This window comes from Paroedura picta, chromosome 3, assembly GCF_049243985.1.
Source record: "Paroedura picta isolate Pp20150507F chromosome 3, Ppicta_v3.0, whole genome shotgun sequence".
Taxonomy (NCBI): domain Eukaryota; kingdom Metazoa; phylum Chordata; class Lepidosauria; order Squamata; family Gekkonidae; genus Paroedura; species Paroedura picta.
Genome location: NC_135371.1, coordinates 44052487 through 44072470, shown reverse-complemented (window position 1 = coordinate 44072470; position 19984 = coordinate 44052487). Strand labels below are relative to the sequence as shown.

Sequence of the window (19984 nt, the reverse complement as noted above, 5' to 3'; positions counted from 1 at the left end):
CATCCTTCTGGATCACAGCAGATGTAATAGTAGACAGCTGCTATTTATTGTCACAAGACAGTGCTTCCTTATATTGGAAGCATTTAAAATCACTTGAAACTGAAGTGCTTCAATGTGAGCACATCCGTTATGGTTAACTGCAGTCAGTGCTGGTGTAAGAGTCATTTATGATTCTGTGGCCTATTTTCAGCTCTTAAAACCACCGTTAACAGCGGGCTTATATTATATCTACATGAACACTGTCGTCATCAACACATTCAAGTTAATGCCTGGGTGGCTATATTCCATAGTTAGCAAAGCCTATCTAGATCACAATTTGCAAGTATACAAAAAGGGAAAGAATAGAAACAAATTGACTTTCACAATTATGTTTTTTGGAAATTCCTTGTACAAGTAAGTGACTGAATTATTAGGCACAAATTAGATACCTAAATCCTCAACTGCTCTGTGAAAATGACATAATAATGCCACAATGACTGGGATCCAAAGATTCCACTCTGTAATGTGAAGGGATTTGCTTTTTCGTGGGTTTGCATATTTTTAATCTAACAGCAGGGCCCCTCTTCTAAAAACAACCCCCGAGGATTATGAGCAGGAGTTTTCCAGAGCACAAGAAGGCTGCAAACAGGAGAAAGGAAAGTTGGTGACTCTAGTCTCATATACAAATATAAATGATTTTCCCTGGCATAGCAAAACTCTGAATACAGACCATCTAAGGATCACTTACAGAGACCCTCTAGAGTTTTTGAGGCAAGAGACATTCAGAGGTGGTTTGCCACTGCCTGCCACTGTGTAGCAACTTTGGATTTCCTTGGTAGTCTTCCATCCAAGTACTAACCAATGCTGACCCTACTAAGCTTCTCAGATGTGACAAGAGTCAATTTTCTTAAAAAGCTGCAGGAGGAGTGGTGATTTTGGATCAGGATTCGTGTTGGGATTTTGCCCTTTTCTCCTCGTGGAGATTAGGCCTGGTAGGAAAAGAGAGAGGTACCTATCTCTCCCCCCCCCTCCCCAGGAAATAAAAATTATATGGAAAGTGATGATTTCTCCAGGGGAAATGGCCCGGGGAATACAAAGGTTAGCTTCATCCTGACACAGCTCAATTGTCAGACAAAAATCCCCTCCCTTTTCAGACCTGCTTTAAAAACAAAGCAAAACTAGAAGCCATCTGGAGATTTAATTGTGGATCTCCATCCTCCCATCTAGTTGCACTTTAAATTAAACATTCTGGGGGTTTTATTGTACCTTTTATTGTGATACCTCTAGAGAGGACAAAAAATGCATAATGGAAAATTGCTTTTCTAACCTCATTGCACAATGCTTCTAAATGCAGTGCCTCCAACTTTTGTGTCATTTCTTTCCGCCGTGTCCTGAACCAACCGTCAAAGTTAGGAGACTTCAAGAACTGTCTTTAAGACAAAAGGAAAATTAATCTAAGTGGCATTCTGGAATCAACCTTACAGCAACTCTGCCTTCAAAGTCAAAACATTGGAAATGCAAGAACTTGGCCAATATCAAGATATTACAGAGCATCCTTGAAAGCATAAATGCAAGAAATCATATTGAATGTGTAGAATGTTGCACAACCTCCTCACCAACAATTCTGTTTGTAGCAGTTCTTGTGAGGAAAATCCAATTATCATAACAGTAGCTTGTTACAATCTGATCATCCACTAAAAACAAATAAATATGGGGATTTAATTAGCTCCATCATTAAAATAAGTTCTTTTGCCAGATGAAGAATGGTGTGACTCATTTCAACAGGGATAGTCAACTAGAGTTCCACTCTTCTGGGCTATTTGAACTTTTGGAAGATGAGGTTTTCAAGGAGAATGTTAACCTGATAAAAACACTGGAGAACCCATGATGGATCAGGTCATTGGTCCATCTAGTTCAACAATGTGCCACACAGTGGGGAAAACCCAGCTTTCTTCCATGGTAAATCAAATCTTGCAGGCCTCTTGTTGGTGTTCATGAGATTATGGATATCCAGTGGAACTGATTTCATCCATCTTTGCAACCATTCACTCCCTAGATCAATATTTCATGATTACAGGATGTGCGCGAATCTTGTTGCTGGGTGTTGGGAATTTACTGCTCATCAATTTCATTGAGTGCCCATGAGTTCTTGTATTGTGAGAAAGGGATAGAAGTACTTCTTTCTCTACCTTTTCTATCCTATGCATAGGTTTGTAAGCCTCTAGCTCTAGCATGTCACCCCTCAGTTATCACTGCTACAATCTAAAGAGCCCTAACTTCTTTAAATTTTCTTTGAAGTGAAGGTGTTCCACCCTCTTAATCACTAGTTGCCCTTTTCTGTACCTTTCCCAAGGTTACAATATCTTTTTTGAAGTGCAGTGACCAGAACTGTACATAGTATCCCAAATTAGGCCACATCATAGATTTATACAAGCGCATTATGATACTGGCTGATTTGTTTAAAATCCCCTTCCTAGTAATCTCCAGCATAGCATTTACCATTTTTATTGCAGTTGCATATTGATTCAACATTTTCAGAGTTATCTATCATGACTCCAAGTGCCGTCTCCTGGTCAGTTACTGCCAGTTTGGACTCCATCAACATATATTTATAGTTATGAGTTTTTGCTCCAATGTGCACTACTTGGCAGTTGCCCACACTGAACCTCATTTGCCACGCTGACGCCCACTCACCCAGCCATCACACATCCCTCTTGAGTTCCTTGGAGTCCTCCCTGTTTCTCACCACCCTGAACAACTTAGTGTCATATGCAAACTCAACCACTTCACTGCCAAGATCTTTCCTTACAGAATCCATGCTGATTCTTCCTCAATGACATTTGTTCATCAATGTGCCTACTAATTCTATTTTAATAACAGATTTCACCAACTTACCCAGTATCAAAGATGAGGTTACATTAACTACCTTCCTGGTTCTCGGGAATGGAGTCACATTTTAGTGACAGACTGCACATTTTTGTCAGGGGATTTATGAGTTCACATGTGAGTTCTTTCAGAACTCTTGGAGGTATGCCATCTGCGCCTGCTGATCTGTCAGTTTTTAGTTTGTCCATCGGCCGTAGGTGTTGCGACACTCCTGAAATCAGTGGTTCTTGACTGGGCAAGCACTTCCTATTTTCCACAGTGAAGACAGAGGCAAAAAACACATCCAGCTTCTCTGCCATTTACCTGTCAGCCTCTAGAAATCCTTATACTCGCAGGTCATCCAAAGGCCCCATTGCCTCCCTTTCTGGTTTTTTGCTTCTAATGTATTTGAATAAATTGTTATTGTTGGTCTTTATGTTTTCTGCAATAGTTTCCTCATAGTTCGTTTTAACCAAAGCCTGGCTCCCTTTTATTTATCTCACTCAGACTCCACCTCATAGGAATTCTTTTACTGCTTCCATTACTTTGTCCATTAACTATACAGGCTTTTTTTCGCTTTCAGTTCATGTAAAAGGCGCTTGGAAGCAGTGGCCCCATATGTCTCAAGATGAAATTATGTATCAACACTGAGTCTATGTTGTGCCTGGATCCAAAACACCTGTGTTTAAAATCCCAGGCCGGTTATGGACTCACTCAGTTTCCTGTGCCAAATCACTTACATGCAGAATCCTTAAAAGTATAAAATGGGAATAGTAATAACCTACTTCAGAAGAACTATGGAGGGGCAGACTGACATGATTCAGCAGCTGTAAAGTATTGTGTAAACTATAGACATACAGTTATTATCATCAACCTATATTATGTGATCTAGAAAGTAATTTTATTTTAGCTTCTATTCCAATTTGCTCTCACTCCAACACATTTATTTAGTTAGATTCAAGTAGGGTCAGCAATTTGCGAAGTATTGTACAGAGCACAAAAACTATGCAAGTCTCCTTTAGAGTAGGGATTTGCAAAGACATCATTTTTCACTATGCTTTTGTATATCCTTAAAATATACATTTTTGTATACACTTTTGTATATACAGTATTTTTGCCTCATTTCTTTGCTAATTTTCCTATTTATTGTGCATGTGTTTCCCCTTTCCCTTTACTTTTGCCCTGAAAAATAGTAAACCTATTTTACTACTGATTTTTTCTGATCTGGAAAAAGACCACCTCAGTTTCATTCAACTCTTTAAAATTGTTAAATACTTCATCTTTCTAATTAATATTAGCCCCCCATGTTCTGTAACATATCTAGTTCAGGATGCCTTCACAATGAGCTTACAAAACAGGGTGGAGAAGAAAGATCAGGGACACTTTCTACATAGCGGTAATTACACCTACTGAGGAAATAAAGGATTACATGCATTTCATTTATAGTAGAACCTCAAGTATCTAAATCCCTTTGAACACAATCCAGAGAGAAGTTCTGCTATACAAGCTTCTTTTTTACTTTCCATTAATTTCAAAGAGGTTTGTGCACAGAAGCTTCCCTCTGAATCACAGACCTCTGAGGATGTAAAGCATCTATATTACCACTGATAAACAATTACAGAACAGAGATTTAGAGGAATTACAGTATGTATTTTTTTAATATCTGCTAAAAGCAGATTTTTAGACAGATCATGTAATGATGTAGAACACATGTCAACTGGGTTTTGTAATACTCTTTAAAGATAGGCTAAACAAATCTGTGGATTTTTATAAGCTAAAAATGGGTAGCTACGTGATGCAAAGTAAGAGTTAGTAAAAGAAGCAAGGTTTTTCTCCGCTTCAGTTTTTTGTTAATAACTAGCCTGGGCTGTAATCTATGTACAACAAAGTTACCTGTACAGTCCTATCCAATCTCCTTTTAATCTAGAGGTAAGCTGTGGTCCTGCTTTCTCTAGAGTTTTCATAAATTCCTCTTGATTGAATGGTTTCAATTGTGGTGGACTCTACAAGGAAAACAAAGCTGTAAACACAGAACATGAATCTGTGACCATTCACACAATCAGTTCAAAATATTCTTACCTTCCAAGGTGATATGCTCTTTTGAAGAGGCATCAAACTTGCTACATATCGTTCCTGAGGAGAAAACACAGGAATTTTCTGAAGAGTTTAATCCTAATTGTACCAGTGAGACATTTTTTAAAAGTAATTTTTAAAAATATTTTCCAAATAAATAACCAAATGAGGACAAAAAAATCCCAACCTGACAAGATGTTAGGAAACTAAGGGTTGAGCTGCAAAAGCAGTTTGAATTTAAAAACAAATATTAATTATAGCTAGGTGCACATAATAAAAGCTAAACCTCAAAAAAGTCTCAAGTTACGTACCGTGTAATGCAATTAACCAAAACACATGAAATTTGAGGAACAGACACATTTTGACCCCTAAGGGTCTTGCTCAGTGGTGAAGTAATTTAAAATGCACTTATACAATAAAATAATATAACATTAGAGCTGTGGTAAAAAATCTATAAGGTGATGCTCCAACTAATGTGTGTTACATATAAAGCTGTTAATATGAAGCCCATATTTTTAAATATTATTCGACGATCACTACTCTCAGTACTGCCTGACTCTTATTCAAAGTGTATTAAATTTGAAAAAGCATTGGATGAGAATGCAACGGGTTGGATATTGCGGGGCAGTGGTGAGGATGCAGGGGAGGTGCAGTGGGTTGCTGCAGAAATGTGGAGGCAGAGAAATTCTGGCATGCAAGCTCTGCTCACAGAACTCTGCATACAACACACCATGTCTGTCTTCACACTGAACATCTAACAAATTTCAGTTAGAATACCTGTGATTTGATTGGTCAACTGAGTTGTATTTTCTATATATGATAGCTTACTAGAGGAATAATGAAGCTTTGGGTCAGTTCCAAGAAAGAACGTCGAAGGATTATGCTTTGGGCTTCTGCAGGACGCTTCTGTTGCACTCCCTGTAAAGGCAAGTGCAGTAAGTTGTCTACTGGCTCCACCACAAAAAATTCAACCCATAACCATGCTCCATTATATTATAACTCATACTTTAAACATAAAATATCCTTTATATTAAGGATTCATTTGAAAATTATTTAGGAACTAGTAATCAAGCCCGCTGTACATACAATACAGCAGGCGCTAGCAGGGCAGTGTGCGGCCGGCGAGTTGGCAGGCCGCTATGTCCCGCGTGCCGGCGGCCTGATGCGTCGGAGGCGCTTTGCGCGGGCGGGGTTAAGATATATAAAGCTAATAAGGAAGCAAACTTACATAAGTTGCTTAAAGTGATGTCAGCTAGAGCTCCCAACACTCGAGAAGGAGAACGCAAGTGTATACAAGATAGTGAAAAACAGCAGACTTTAATAATGATCTCAAGATACTGGAATAGTATCTAAACAGGCTTTTGTATCAGTACTAAGTCTGTATCAGTCTACTTATGAAGGTAAAAATGTCATCAAAAAGTTTTGGTAATCTAGAGCAGTGGTCCGCAACCTTTTTTGGGCTGCAGACCAGTGGGTGCGGGAGGGTGATCCGGCGCACATGTGCGAAATGGCCGCACATGTGCAAAACAGCTGTGCATGCGCGTTTGCGCATGCGGCCGCACTTCGCTCTCCCCCCCCCTCCCGCAAAAAGAAGCTTGCGGCCTGGAGGGGCGGGGAGAGGGAGCTGCAGCCCGGTGCCAGGGCCTTCGCGGCCTGGCACCGAGGCGCAGCCCGGTGGTTGAGGACCACCGATCTAGAGAGATGTGATTCTAGCTTTAAGCACACAACAGGCTTTCAGATTCCTCCTGCCTACTTCTCTTCTCTTTTCCCACTTACATTGTGTTTAAACTCTGCGGAAGTTTCAAATGAGATCTCCCATAAACTCTAAACTCAAACATTCTGATGCGAGTTCTTACGTGGACTTAAAGGGCATCTTTTTATTATTATTATTATTATTATTATTATTATTATTATTATTATTATTATTATTATTATTATTATTATTATTATTATTATTATTATTATTTAATTTTTAGACCGCCCTTCTCCAAATAGGTCTCAGGGCGGTTTACAACATAAATAGTTAAAACACAATAAAATCCCCATAAAAACCCTTATTACAGTCCGTTTTATTATCTTTGCCTTCTTTTCCAAAAACTAAGACTATAAACCATGGATGTTAATCGCAGCTGGGACTCTAGATAGCATTTTTCTATTCCGAAAATGTCAATTACAGTCATTATTCTGCATTCAATACTTTAATTAACAAATATTACCTTTTGCAACTGCTTTATGATTTCTTCATCTCTGTTCAAGTGTGGTTTATAAGATGTATAAACACCTAAGGAAAGAATAATAGGATTTTCCTCTGGGTTTGGTCTACAAGGCCATAAAATATTGTAATACTTCAGTTCATTATGATGGAACTTATTACCAGGTTTAGAATCCAAAGTCTTTAAGTTTTTCAGCTTTTTCACTTTCACTTGCTTTGGGACCTCACCTGCCAAAATGATAAAAGATACAGCACATGAGTATGTTAATGAAATGCTAGGACCTGAAGAGCCCAAAACATATTTCAGGAGTTTCTACACACAAACAGATGTTTTGCTGACTTTTAATTCCCAAATGCAAACCTTTCCTCAGTGGCGAGCAAAATATACATAACTGTCACTCTTCCTTTGATAGTGGTAGCTTTGTTAAAATTGGACAGGTTGCCTTTATATTGTGGAAAAGGAAAAAGGGAAAATGTCAGGTCTGAACACTGAGAAAATAGTGGATACTGGTATGGAGAATTTAGCAAACTTTGCCCATCTGCTTTGCACAGTCTTCCCAGTTTGGAAGATGGCTAGCCTTTTTATAGATGAATAATGTTCCATTATCATTCCATAATGTTGTTTGTTATTATTCACTAGGGATAAAGCCCATTTATGAAAATGGGCAGAGGTCGGGTGTTGGGTGACATCCTCTCCCTGCGCGTAGGTGGGGGGAGGCGGTCTTGTGGTGGCTGGCAGCTGTGGGTGTAAGGCGGGGAAGCGGTGCGGCTTGGGCTGGGGGGCATCGCAGGTTACGGGGAGTCCGGCCATGGTGCTGTAACATGGGGGCGGTGCCACGTTGGCCTGTGGAAACAGGTATGCGCGTGTGTCTGCACATGCCTGGTTCATTCTAGTGTTGTGGTGGTGGCCGCGCAGGCCGCGTGGCCTAGGGACGGCCCTGGTTAAAGGGAAGGAAAGGGCCGGCAGCTCAGAGGACGGCGGGAAGGTAAGTAGGGGCTCTGTGAATGGGGATTGGCCGGGGAAAGGGGCGGTCGGGGTGGGGCTGGGAAGGGTGGGAATGGCAGTGTGATGAGAGGCGTCTGGTGGGTGTGGGGGCGTCGAGGTGGTCGCGTGGGAAGGGGTCTGGGGAGGGTAGGGCAGTGAGTGCGTGGTGGGTGAGTGTGTGTGTGACTGCTTGTTGCTGCGGCGGCTCAGGAAGGGGTCTGGGGAGGCTGGAGGGGTTAGCAGGTGGCAGGTGGGTGCATGTGTGGCTGTTTGTAGCGTGGGAAGCAGCAGCGGCAGCGGCTCAGGAAGGGGTATGGGGAGGCTGGGGGTTAGGAGACAGCGGGTGGGTGCTTGAGTGTGTTTGTTGCATCGGAAGCGGTGGCGGGGTGGGGTCTGGGGAGGCTGGGGGGTGTAGTTGGGTTTGGGTGATTGCGTGGTAGTAGTCGGGAAAGGAACAGGGACGCCGTGTCTTCGACGCAGAGTCCCTGCTCCTTTCCCTAGGGCGAGGGGAAGGCGGCGGGAGGACTAACCCTGGTGGAAGGCTGCTTGTCCTTCTGCGCGGCGATTCCCCTGGCAGCTGAGGCGAGGCCGGACCAAGCCGCCATTGGCGGCTTGGCCCTTGTATGCCTCTCCGAGTTTTTATCACGGACAGGGCCCGCCCTAACTCCTCCCCATTAGCCCTTAGGGCTTTATTTTATCTGCTCCGCAGGAGCGGTTAAAGATTATTATAAACTGAGTTATATATATAATATAATAAATAAATAATAAATAATGCAAATTGAAGTAGCTTGGCTCTAAATTGCTGAAAATGGCATCCATTTCTTTTGGCCAGAGAGACAATGCTGCAGATATAAATATACACTCTTCTTCGCTAAACACAAGTTGATTCAATTGTTGCCATTGCTTTTCATATAGGTCCCGATGGAAGCCATATTGGTCTGCAGTAAAGCAACTAGATTAAAATCCAGTTGCAACTTAGAAACCAAGAAGATTTTCAAGAGATAAGCTTTTGGGGTCAAAACACCCTTCATCCAGCACCCTTTGCCAGGTATCTGATGAATGGAGCTTTGATTCTTGAAACTTATCACCCAAACATCTTTTGTTGGTCTCTAAGGTGCTACAGGACTCAAATCTAGCTGCTTTTCATATCTTGCATTATATTATTTACCAATGTGTGTCTTTTCCCTTTTAGAATTCTTACTGAGCTCATAATGAATGCTCCCAAATGGACTAAACTGGTTTAATCTATTCACGGAGTTTCAGCTCTACTTCAGTTTTTGGACTGCAGATTTTCAGTCCAGTCCTATGCTGAGTTTCACAAACTGAAGACCACTGAAATGGTTTAAGAGCAATACAAAGAAACCTCATGGAGTAATTCTACATAGGACTGCACTGTAAGGCTACAAAAGAATTCAATTAAATTGCATTGAGATTCATCTGGCCTCACCCAGGGCCTTCTCAGTTCTGGCCCCTACCTGGTGGAACGAGCTACTGGAAGAGTGGTGGGCCCTGCAGAAACTTCCTCAGTTCTGAAGGGCCTGCAACACGGAGTTCTTTTATCGGGCTTTTGGTTGGGGCCAGTGACATTGTCCAAATGGGCCCTCCCAAAAATAGCCCACCCCCTGAATGGAAGAAGGGGATGCAAAAGCCAAGACCTATGGGGACTGGTGGCTGACATGCATAATGATCTATTTTTAACTATGATAACTATATTTTATAATGTAATGCAACTATAATATGTTATATTTAAATGTTGTGAACTGCCCCAAGCTGCCAGTGCCAGTGCCAACAGAAATCTAATTATAAATTAAAACATTAAAAAATCTATAGTCAGGTTGTTATTTTGGGTTCCAGTATGAAAACACTGTGTCTGGTTTACTTTTATTGTCCTGTTGGTTTCCACTTGTTAACATTTAATTAAAGAAGGTAAAACAGTACAATTCGAAACAGAACTACAGCCAACAATATGTTACCTGACAGTTTAATGTCTCCTATCCGGATGATGTGCGGCCAGTGCTGCAGTGTTTTAGCAAAAAATGGATTTGTCACTCCTAATATGACAGAAGGCCTGGAAAAGTGGATGATATTTAAATGAGACCATTGCCCTTTGTATGGAGTCAAAGTTCATATGCTTTTAGCCTGTATTTGTTGGTATTATTTCATAGTACTTGGCATTATGCTGTATTTAAATCAAATTAATCTTTCTCATGGAATTCTAAATATATATGTTTTAAAGTTTCACTTCTATCTTCTGAGCTAAAACATTCTCTTGTATAGCAGTCTCTTGATAATGGTAATAATGTGAGAAACAAACAAAGCAACAGAGAAGATAACATGCAGGATTACAACATGAATCAAAAGAATTCAACTTTACAAAAAGTACTGTCCATATTTCATCTGAAATATGGACTCAAAAAATACAAGCCAGCACAAATGCTAAGAACGTGTATTATATGTATTATATGGTATTTCTTTGTTAAATTCAGATAATAAAGACTTGTCTTTTCAAGGAAGATGAAAGACTATTTATGGCAACTGAATTTTAACTTAGTTAAACATACCAATGGTTACCAATGACTAGGGTTTACTATTTTTTAATTATGAAATAAATAAATGCACACAAGCCATTGAACTGCATGCATACCAAAAGCTAAACTGTTTGTTATAAGCCAGTAGAAATGCATCCAGACAGAGATACAAAATGCAGTATGGATGCAGAATGCAGCACTGCTATAACTAGGGCTAAGAAAGAAAAGTATGTGACTTAGGGGAGTAAATATCCATCTTTTTCACAGCTTCTTACTCCTAAAAATGTAAAATATTTATGTTCTATTGTGACCACTAGTAAACTTTTTTTAGAGCTTGATAAATGTAAGATTTGACTCCTCCATCAAACAAGCATTTAATTTTTAAAAGTGTTTTCAACCCAGCAAGTAAAATCAATTATGAACGGAGAAATTCTCTATATCTATTGACAGCAATGCATTAAAGGTAAAGGTAAAGGTATCCCCTGTGCAAGCACTGGGTCATGTCTGACCCATGGGATGATGCCCTCTAGCGTTTTCATGGCAGACTCAATACGGGGTGGTTTGCCAGTGCCTTCCCCAGTCATTACCGTTTACCCCCCAGCAAGCTGGGTACTCATTTTACCGACCTCGGAAGAATGGAAGGCTGAGTCAACCTTGAGCCATCTGCTGGGATTGAACTCCCAACCTCATGGTCAGAGCTTTCAGACTGCATGTCTGCTGCCTTACCACTCTGCGCCACAGGCTATATTAGGAAATGTTAACTATGCAACAACAGGCTCAAACATAGAATTAAAGTACACTATGGAAGCCATACAGGAGAGGACCAGCTCCAGCAGAAATAATGGCCAAATCACAAATTCTTTGTCCTTCTTACTTTTATGCAATAGATCATCATCATTCCAAACATGGTATTATTTCTATGGGACTGATTTGGCAGTGCCAAACTTAGTTTCATAAAAAAATCTGTCTACAATTATAAATTCCATTATAGTTATTTTTCTACTGCTACAGGTATGTTAGAGATGGATCTTAAAATAATGTCATTTCAATACAAGAGTTTCTTTTTTATTGAGAAAGAGACCAATTAAGCTAATTCAAATAGTAGTGTCATTGTTATCTACAACAGAACTGTTCAGAAGATACACTAAGGAAAAGTAGACATACATTTTTCAAGAGGAGGTGTGTGATTATGTAGGTCGTCTCTCTGGGACTCTACATTTGCCAGGGATCTTGATGGCATGGACAGGTGGTCTACTGTGTTTTCCCACTCAATGAGATGGCAACATTTATTTTATCTTGATGATAAATTATGAACCATTCTGGTTTATGTTAAATTGAGAACAAAATCACTATTTTGCTTCAAGACAGAGGTTCTCTGGGTTAACAGAAAAGCAAACTGATCTTTCCTCTCTTGGATGAGGCTATACTCCCCTTGAAAAGCCAGGTATACAGATTGGGAGAGCTGTTTAACACAGTGATCACCTTGGAAAACTAGGTGGTTGCATTGGCTCAGAGTGCTTTTGCTCAGTTTGGCTAGTGTACCAGCTGCATCTGTTCCTAGTTCAGTCAGATCTTGTCACAGTGATCTTCGCCTTAGTTAACCTAGACTGCAGCACTGCAATGCACTATATTTGGAGCAAACCCTGATGAGAATTCAGAAACTGCAGCTAATGCAGGATGCTACACCTAGACTGCTGGTCAGGGCCAGTTACTGTAGCATGTGACCATGATTCTACAGCAATTACATGTGCTACTGATGCACACCCAAGCCAATTCAAAGTGCTAGTCTTGTCCTTTAAAACCCTAACATGGCTTGAGACTAGGGTATCTGAAGGGCCATTCAATCCAGTCCATTCGTACCCAGGAATTAAGACCACAGGGACAGACTCTCCTGATGGTTCCACCAATCAAAGAAGATCATCTCATGGGCACTCAAGAGAGGGGCTTTTTGCTGACAGCCCCATTTTGGAGCAATCTCCCTGCAAAGGTGTACCTGACCCCCTCACTGTTGGGTCTTCAGGGCTGCATTTGACTACTTTAGTTTTTATTTATTTGAGATTTATCTGAGATTTTAAACTGTACTCTCTTATGTATTTTTTATAATCTTAAAAAAATAGGTTGTAATCTGCATTAAACAGTAATGACTTGGGAAGGTACTGGCAAACCACCCCGTATTGAGTCTGCCATAAAAACGCTAGAGGGCGTCACCCCAAGGGTCAGACATGACCCGGTGCTTGCACAGGGGATACCTTTACCTTTAATCTGCATTAAGTTCCATAAGGTAAGAAAGGTGGCTAATAATTTTTAAAAATAAAATAAAAGCAACTGAGAAATGTTTAAGAACGCCTGTGCATTACTAAGCCAATTCATATATAGCTTACTTACTGGAGATGTGACTGCTTGGTTTAACACACATCATATAACAGTACTGGAAATTTAAAAATGGAATATCTGTACATAAATTATATAGCAAGACATAATCTATTTTTATTTTCTACTTTTGAATACTAAATTTAGCTACAGCAGCTAATTACAGACTCTAGAGTTATATTACTGATGAAGGGGCGTGATTTCTGTTAAGGTTTCCTAACTGTGGCCTCAAGGCTACAGTCAACCTTTTAAAATCAAAATTACATTTGAAAATTGCTATAAAATATCAAAATTGTGCAGTTTGTTACTTACGGGGCCTGTGTACGGGTAGTATATTCTTTGAATTCACTATCATGTATTGTAAAGTAAGGCCTGAAATCACTGTAGTACTTCAAAGGTGAGATACAGCTGTGAGACAAACACAGAAAGTCAAAAGAATTTTTTTGTAAAGAATGAACTTGGGTTAAAAATCAAAGTTATTTTGGTTCCGATGCATTAAAGGTAACGAAACATACTAAAGCAGCCTTTTCTCTTTCATATAACATATACTGTATTATCACATGAACTGTATGCATGGAACCTAATACATGCTAAAAAGCCCCCAATTTGCCAATTAAATATTTTTAAAACTTCTTTATCTCACTTCATTCCATAAGGGAAATAAGTTGAGTTAAAAATAAGGATTTGTACATCTGTGTAAATAGAGTAGCATAAGTCAGAACTTCCTACATGTTTTTGTTTTGCACATTTATTTTTTACTTTCTTGTGATGCCTGAGATGAGGAAAAAGAAGAAAGAACAAACTTCTTCTGCCTTCCTCCATTTTATCTTAACAACCCTTGCAAGGCTCAGAGAGAGGAACTGGCCCGTGGTCAGCAGAGAGCGACATGTAACTGTAGGTATTTGAATCTACGACTCCCATATCCCATCTTGACACTAATGACTCATATGCTGGCTCACAGTTCTTCTTGTAAAGAAATGTATACATATCTAATGTAAGCTGATATTCTCAAGATTCTATAATAGCCTTCACATGTCTGTGACTCATCATGAGATCACAGTTCTGTAGACTTTTAGATTCTTCTTTTACCTTACAAGTGCCAACACAGTTTCTGAAGACTCTGATGGAGATGGCGCCATGACAACAAGCGGTTCCCCTAACAACACCAGCTCCCAGAGCATCTGGATGTGAAAGAACACTGGCGAGAAACATCTGAAACAGATTTACAAGAATAGTCTGTTTAAATCTTCCTTTGTCTACTTATAGAACAGAAAAGCAGGAGCAAAAAAAGAAGAGTACAGAAGATGGGGGGGGGGGAGCACAACCAAAACCATGACCCACACCAACTTGAGATCTTAAAAGAGTTTTCCCATGACTCTTGGGTCTTTCTGAAGAGCAATATCATTGAGGCTGTAGAGATACAATGAGGACGGGGCTGCAGCCAGGGGCATTGTACCATACCACGATCACTTTGACTTTGGTTACTGAACACTGGCACCATGATTCACTGTGTTGTAACTACTATGAGGGGACTATAAAGAACAAAGTCAATAAGATTGCTGTGATAATGCAAAAGGGAGTTCCTTCACCTGGCATTTGGTTGAGGTCGACCAAACCATCGCTTCCAGTTGGCCCTCAAGCTCCCTCCCCTCTACGACCAACACTAATCGGTTGCCCACAGGGTCCAGTAAGAGTTGAGCTGAGGCTCTCACAATTTCTAGTTAATGGTGTTATTGTTATGATCTTGTTATTATTGTTATAATATTATTGCTATTACTGTTACCTGTTACCATGTGTTAATTGTATCCCTCCCTGTTTTCTGTAAACGGCCCTGAGCCCTCGAGGAGGGCGGTATATAAATATAATAATAAAAAAATAAAAAATAAATGATTCACGTGAACGAGAGACAACCATATATTCTGCATCCAGCCTTCTCAGAAAGTCTAACCAGGGCCCATTCCACACACACTGGATAATACACTTTCAACGTGCTTTTGCAGCTGGATTTTCCTGTGTGGAACAGGAAAGTCTGCTTCTAAAGTGCATAATCCAACATGTGCAGAATGGGCCCAAGAGTATTCTGAGAGAAATTACATTATGTTTGCACACTGATGCATAAACAGAAAAATTGTGGTTAACAGATGCTATCCCTACAAATACACTGCTTTTCCAGTTCACTGGAGTCAAATATACAACCATTTAAAAGCACACATTCTACTATCTTTGGAGACATCTTTTCCATCCCAACTGGCTCAAATGTAAGGCTGATCCTCTTGCCTTAAAATAATATTTTAAGCTGATTATTAAGTTGTTGCCATAAACAAAAAGTTAGATTGAGTTACGCATGAGTTTGTCTTATGCTCCTTGACAATTTGTTACCGTCAGCTGGTTAAAGAAAAACCCCTTATTCATGAAAGTTTCCATGATGGAATACATCAGCTTCAGAACTTCAGAAATCTTGATTTGATGTTGTTTTGAAAGTTCTTACCTGAAGAGATCCACTTCATGGACAGTAGGCAAAGCAATGGAGATCTGTGTGGCTGGCTGAAAAGCAGAATGAGGGTGATGTTCTGCAGTCAGAACAACAGAATGCAGCAGAATACAAAATGCACATGCTATGCTACCTTTCTAACAAATGATAACCAAATACTACTTTGCATCTTTCATTCCTGATACATTTACTCTTGAAATATTTCTATACTGAATGCGCTACTCCTAATATCCTGTTTGGCTCTGCACCTATCAGAGTGAAGCATTCTTGTCTCCATTCCCCCCTTCCAACAGCCAAAGTCTGGTCACAACATGCACAAATGTCATCTGAGCGATGGGAAAGCTGTCCAGGGTGGTGAAAGAACAAGCTATAGGCAAAGTCAGATGCCAAGAGAGACAAAGACAGAGAAAAGAAGGAACATACATAGAATTAAGAAGGTAAAAATAGTAGAGTGCTAAAGAGAAAATGTGGGAAATACTTGAAACCTGAGACAAGCAGAAAAAGAAGCACTAGAAAACAGGAGATGAGATGAGAAGGAGAAAAAAGTAGTGGGAGCTATGTATTTTGTGTGTGTAAGGGATTCACCATGAGGTGTAACACTTTCATACATTAAATGAATGTGTCAACGTGATCTCTTAAAAAGAAATCTCTCACAGTGTTCTGTATTGTTCATCATTTGAGGTGACATGGGAATTACTCATTGCACTCAAGGCTGCTACCCCCAGATCCCTTCGACCGATTATGCACGGCTGCTGCCATTCCAGTGCGCCGGAGTAAAAAGCCCCGCCACCCCCCAAGCACGCATGGGGCGGGGCATCCTGGGCACACGCTGGCCACTGCAGCGCAATGGCCCAGCGCACACAAATGTGGGGCTGGGAGCGCAGGTAAGCTGTGGCAGCGGCTGGGGGAGGATCGGGGGCAGGGGGCCCTGATGCAGGATGGTGGGAAGCAGCATGCTGCTCTCTCACCATGGCTGGGGGGGGGGTTGCGGAGCCGCGGAGCCAGCAGGTGTGAGAGGTGTCCCTGCAGGGACGCTGTAGGTCGGGGGAGGATTATGCACGGGGCTCAGTCCGGCTAGCCCTCACTTGCACCCTCGGGAATCCCAGGACTTTGGAAGAACCCGTGTTCTGTTAACGCGGGTCTTCCAAGGGACTGGGCCGGGCCCTGGCTGGCTGGCTGGCGTCCTCATGCATAATCAGGGATTTTCCCTGATGCCCTGCTGCCACCAGCACAGGTGTTCCAGCCTGTGCATAATCGGTCTTAGAGAGTAATCTTGAGTATGTCTACTCAGAAATAAACCTCATGTCATTGAGTGGGATTTCTCAAGAACATGTTCTAAGGACTGCTACCTTAGATACAAAATAAATCTATAAAGCTCTTAATATTATGACATTGACTGCGATTTACTTAAGCACAAAATGCTTGCATCAGCTTCCACTTCTAGTTTTCATTTTATTCTTGTACTTGAGTTTCCTGTTATCCCTTTTTTTTTTTTTACAAAGCCCTCTACATACTTTCACATATTGAGATGAAAATCAGTCCTTTGTTTTGAGGCAGTAGTTAAATGGCTGGTGAGTTATTCATTACCTGGTGTGCAGTCTGTAATACTTCTGTTGTTCCTGGCTTGTCATGACATGTAGGAATCCGAACCTTAGAAAAGAGATGGAATGTATTATTCATATTTCCACTAAGAAAACTGACAACCAAAATAAATCAAAGGTCACTGTTTACTTCTTAAAAGCTGACACCTAAAATAAATTAGAGGTCACTGTTTACTTCTTATTGAAAGCTGTGAAAATATTACATTTTAATGCATTGTTACAAAATGTTCAGGGTTCGGGGTTTTACGCTCTGCGGGTGCAAATCTGCTGGTCATACCCGGCCCCCAGGAAGTGCGTCTGGCCTCAACCAGGGCCAGGGCTTTTTTGGTCTTGGCCCCTGCCTGGTAGAATTAGCTCCTGGAAGAGCTACGGGAGTTTTCTGCATTCTGCATGGCTGCATGCATTCTGCATGGCTGCAAGACGGAGCTCTTCTGCCAGGTTTATGGTTGAGGCCAGCATGCTAAGGAAGATCAAGACCCCCCCCCCCCGGGTTATTCTTTTTTTTTCCCCTATATATTTTTATTTTCATAAAGATAGAAATATAGAATACAATATAAGTTATTAGTACAGAGAATAGTAAAATATAGTCTTCGTTTGAAAATAGAAGACCCCACATTAACTACACAATGGTATGAACTTTTGCCCAAAGCTTATAAACTTATTCACGTTTCCACCACGTTTAAGAAGAGAAGCCTACTTTGTTACCACCTTTCCAACATTTGTTTACATAGTTTTTAACAATTGTAACGGTCAGTTTTGGTGTCCCGTAACACCTATAAAACAATTTATACTTAACACAGTCTAAGAGCCATCCACATTTCCACCACATTTAGGAAAAGAGGCCTACTTAGTTGTACAGAAGAAAAATAGAAAAGATTTCAAACATTGCTTCCCCTTCCCCCCCCCCCGGGTTATTCTGATGGCGGATTAAGGGTCAGCAACCCCTTTTGTCCACCCCTGGGTTTGATATTGAGTGGGATCTGGCTGTTGGTTTTTTTGCTGCTGTACATCTTGGACATTTTGTGTTGGATTGTTGTGCATATTATGGAGTAAACTTTTGATTGTTTTAGGGGGGGTTTATTGGGAATTTTATGCATGTTTTGTAACCCGTCATGAGCCTTATTGGGAGTGGCGGGCTAGAAATCTATAATAATAATAATAATAATAATAATAATAATAATAATAATAATAATAGCCTTCTTTTATGTTGCTAATGTTAAATTTCTTTTCCTCTGTACTAATACAAACATGAATTCCATGCAAATATGGAGGAGCTATGGCTCTGAAAAGATTCCATTAGGTTTTACTTCTAGTGGTTATTTCTAGAATATCTTAAGCACGGTTTTTCCTCAATTAGTTCAATTCCATTGGTTTTCAGTTCCACAGACTGAATTACTGAAAGAATTACAAGCTTTATATGGACAATTCTAAATTTTATTCAGTATGTATCAGGTTAACCAAAATTGTCTTCATTGACTAAAATATTGATTTAAAACTTTTAGTATAATACATTGTTTCATTGTGGGTAAGGAGAGACAGGCTGTTTTATCTTGTGTCCTCAACAGATACAAATGTAAAACAGTTGAATTCACACAGCATACAAAAACAGATGATGCTTAAAATTACCTTAATCACAGTGCCCATAATGGGCAGATGTAAAGTTTTCCCTGGGACTGGTGATGGCCATCGATCAATATCACTACAAGCTGAAAAAATTAATGTAAATAAATACAGCCAATTCAGTTATAATAATGTTTTCTGAATTTGTGATCAATGAGTGTCAAGAAATTAGTTTGCATAGCAGTCCATTATCTTTTCAGATACATTGCTTCAGGCTTGAGGTCTACAAAAATCATAATAGCGTCTCTTTCTGAACACTAAGGTTGCTGCAGTTTCAGAGAGCAAGGTAAGGAAAGAAAGGAGTCAACACAGGTTAAGTTACTGGGCCCATAGATTTCAAGGCTAAGAACTCAGAAACAGAGTTTCACTTATACCTTACAACTCATTAGCACAGGATCCATGGATGCCTTGCTTAATTAAGACCTGTACAACTTCAGAGTACATGGTCTCATGATGGCAAAAAACCTAATTGATTATAAACCTTGTTAGTCATATGTTTGATTGATTAAAGTCACCTATTTAGCAACACATTTAATTGGTCACATAGAATCATGCCAATACGAGTCATGTGGCTTAAAGGAATATATTTTATTCTCGTTTGTGCCCTTTGTACGGATTCCATGTCTGTGGACCACCTCTTGATTCTTGACCAGGTGGGCCGTGCTGGATGGAGCACGTGCCTTAGCCTATGAAACTCTGTTTGGACTCTGTGTGGTGAGGTAACATCTGGACTTGAGACAACCAATGTTTGTAAAAGTGCTTAGGTTAGGATTTTGTGAAACCCTGGGGTTTCTTGACAGCCCTAGAAGGGTTTCCTGAATAGGTGGGGATGTTTAATATATTTTTAACATTTGTTAAACATTTATCAGGTGATATAACCATATATGGTCATGTCACTCCGTCCCCCTGTTCCAAAATGGTCAATGATGGGCCTGGAAAGGGGGGAAAGCGGGGGGTCCCCAGGTAGGCATGTACACAGTTGTACTTCCCAACCATATTCAACATGATCACGTCACTTCTGGGGTTTCTCAAAGCCTGAAAAGTGTTTTAGGGGGTCCCTCAACAGTAAAAAATGTTGAGAGAGGCTGGGTTAGATGTTTAGCTCTTATTATTTTAACCTTTGCTGCTCATTATCTTATGTTGAATATCTCTGCTCATTTCTTTAATAAATCATATTGATTACATTTTGTGGTTTTCTTGGGTTCTGGAATATCTATCTGAATCCAGTACTTCAACTGTATTGGCTACAGCTACCACAGT

General features: G+C 40.3%; 1 protein-coding gene across 3 annotated transcripts in view; it reads right to left on the bottom strand.

The window, feature by feature from the left end:
• DENND6A (DENN domain containing 6A) overlaps positions 1 to 19984 on the bottom strand; it is a 43322-nt gene that overhangs the window by 9323 nt on the left and 14015 nt on the right. For 2 of the 3 annotated variants that reach the window (XM_077325476.1, XM_077325477.1), the window contains exons 7-18: positions 18731 to 18810; positions 17091 to 17153; positions 15501 to 15556; positions 14102 to 14224; positions 13325 to 13420; positions 10088 to 10182; positions 7292 to 7357; positions 7134 to 7198; positions 5746 to 5835; positions 4924 to 4977; positions 4738 to 4847; positions 1307 to 1409 (exon numbers count right to left, since the gene is read on the bottom strand). In XM_077325476.1, coding sequence (XP_077181591.1) covers positions 1307 to 1409; positions 4738 to 4847; positions 4924 to 4977; positions 5746 to 5835; positions 7134 to 7198; positions 7292 to 7357; positions 10088 to 10182; positions 13325 to 13420; positions 14102 to 14224; positions 15501 to 15556; positions 17091 to 17153; positions 18731 to 18810 — 1001 coding nt within the window. The remainder of the gene's footprint in view (positions 1 to 1306; positions 1410 to 4737; positions 4848 to 4923; positions 4978 to 5745; positions 5836 to 7133; positions 7199 to 7291; positions 7358 to 10087; positions 10183 to 13324; positions 13421 to 14101; positions 14225 to 15500; positions 15557 to 17090; positions 17154 to 18730; positions 18811 to 19984) is intronic. The other variant, XM_077325478.1, reaches the window with a different exon arrangement.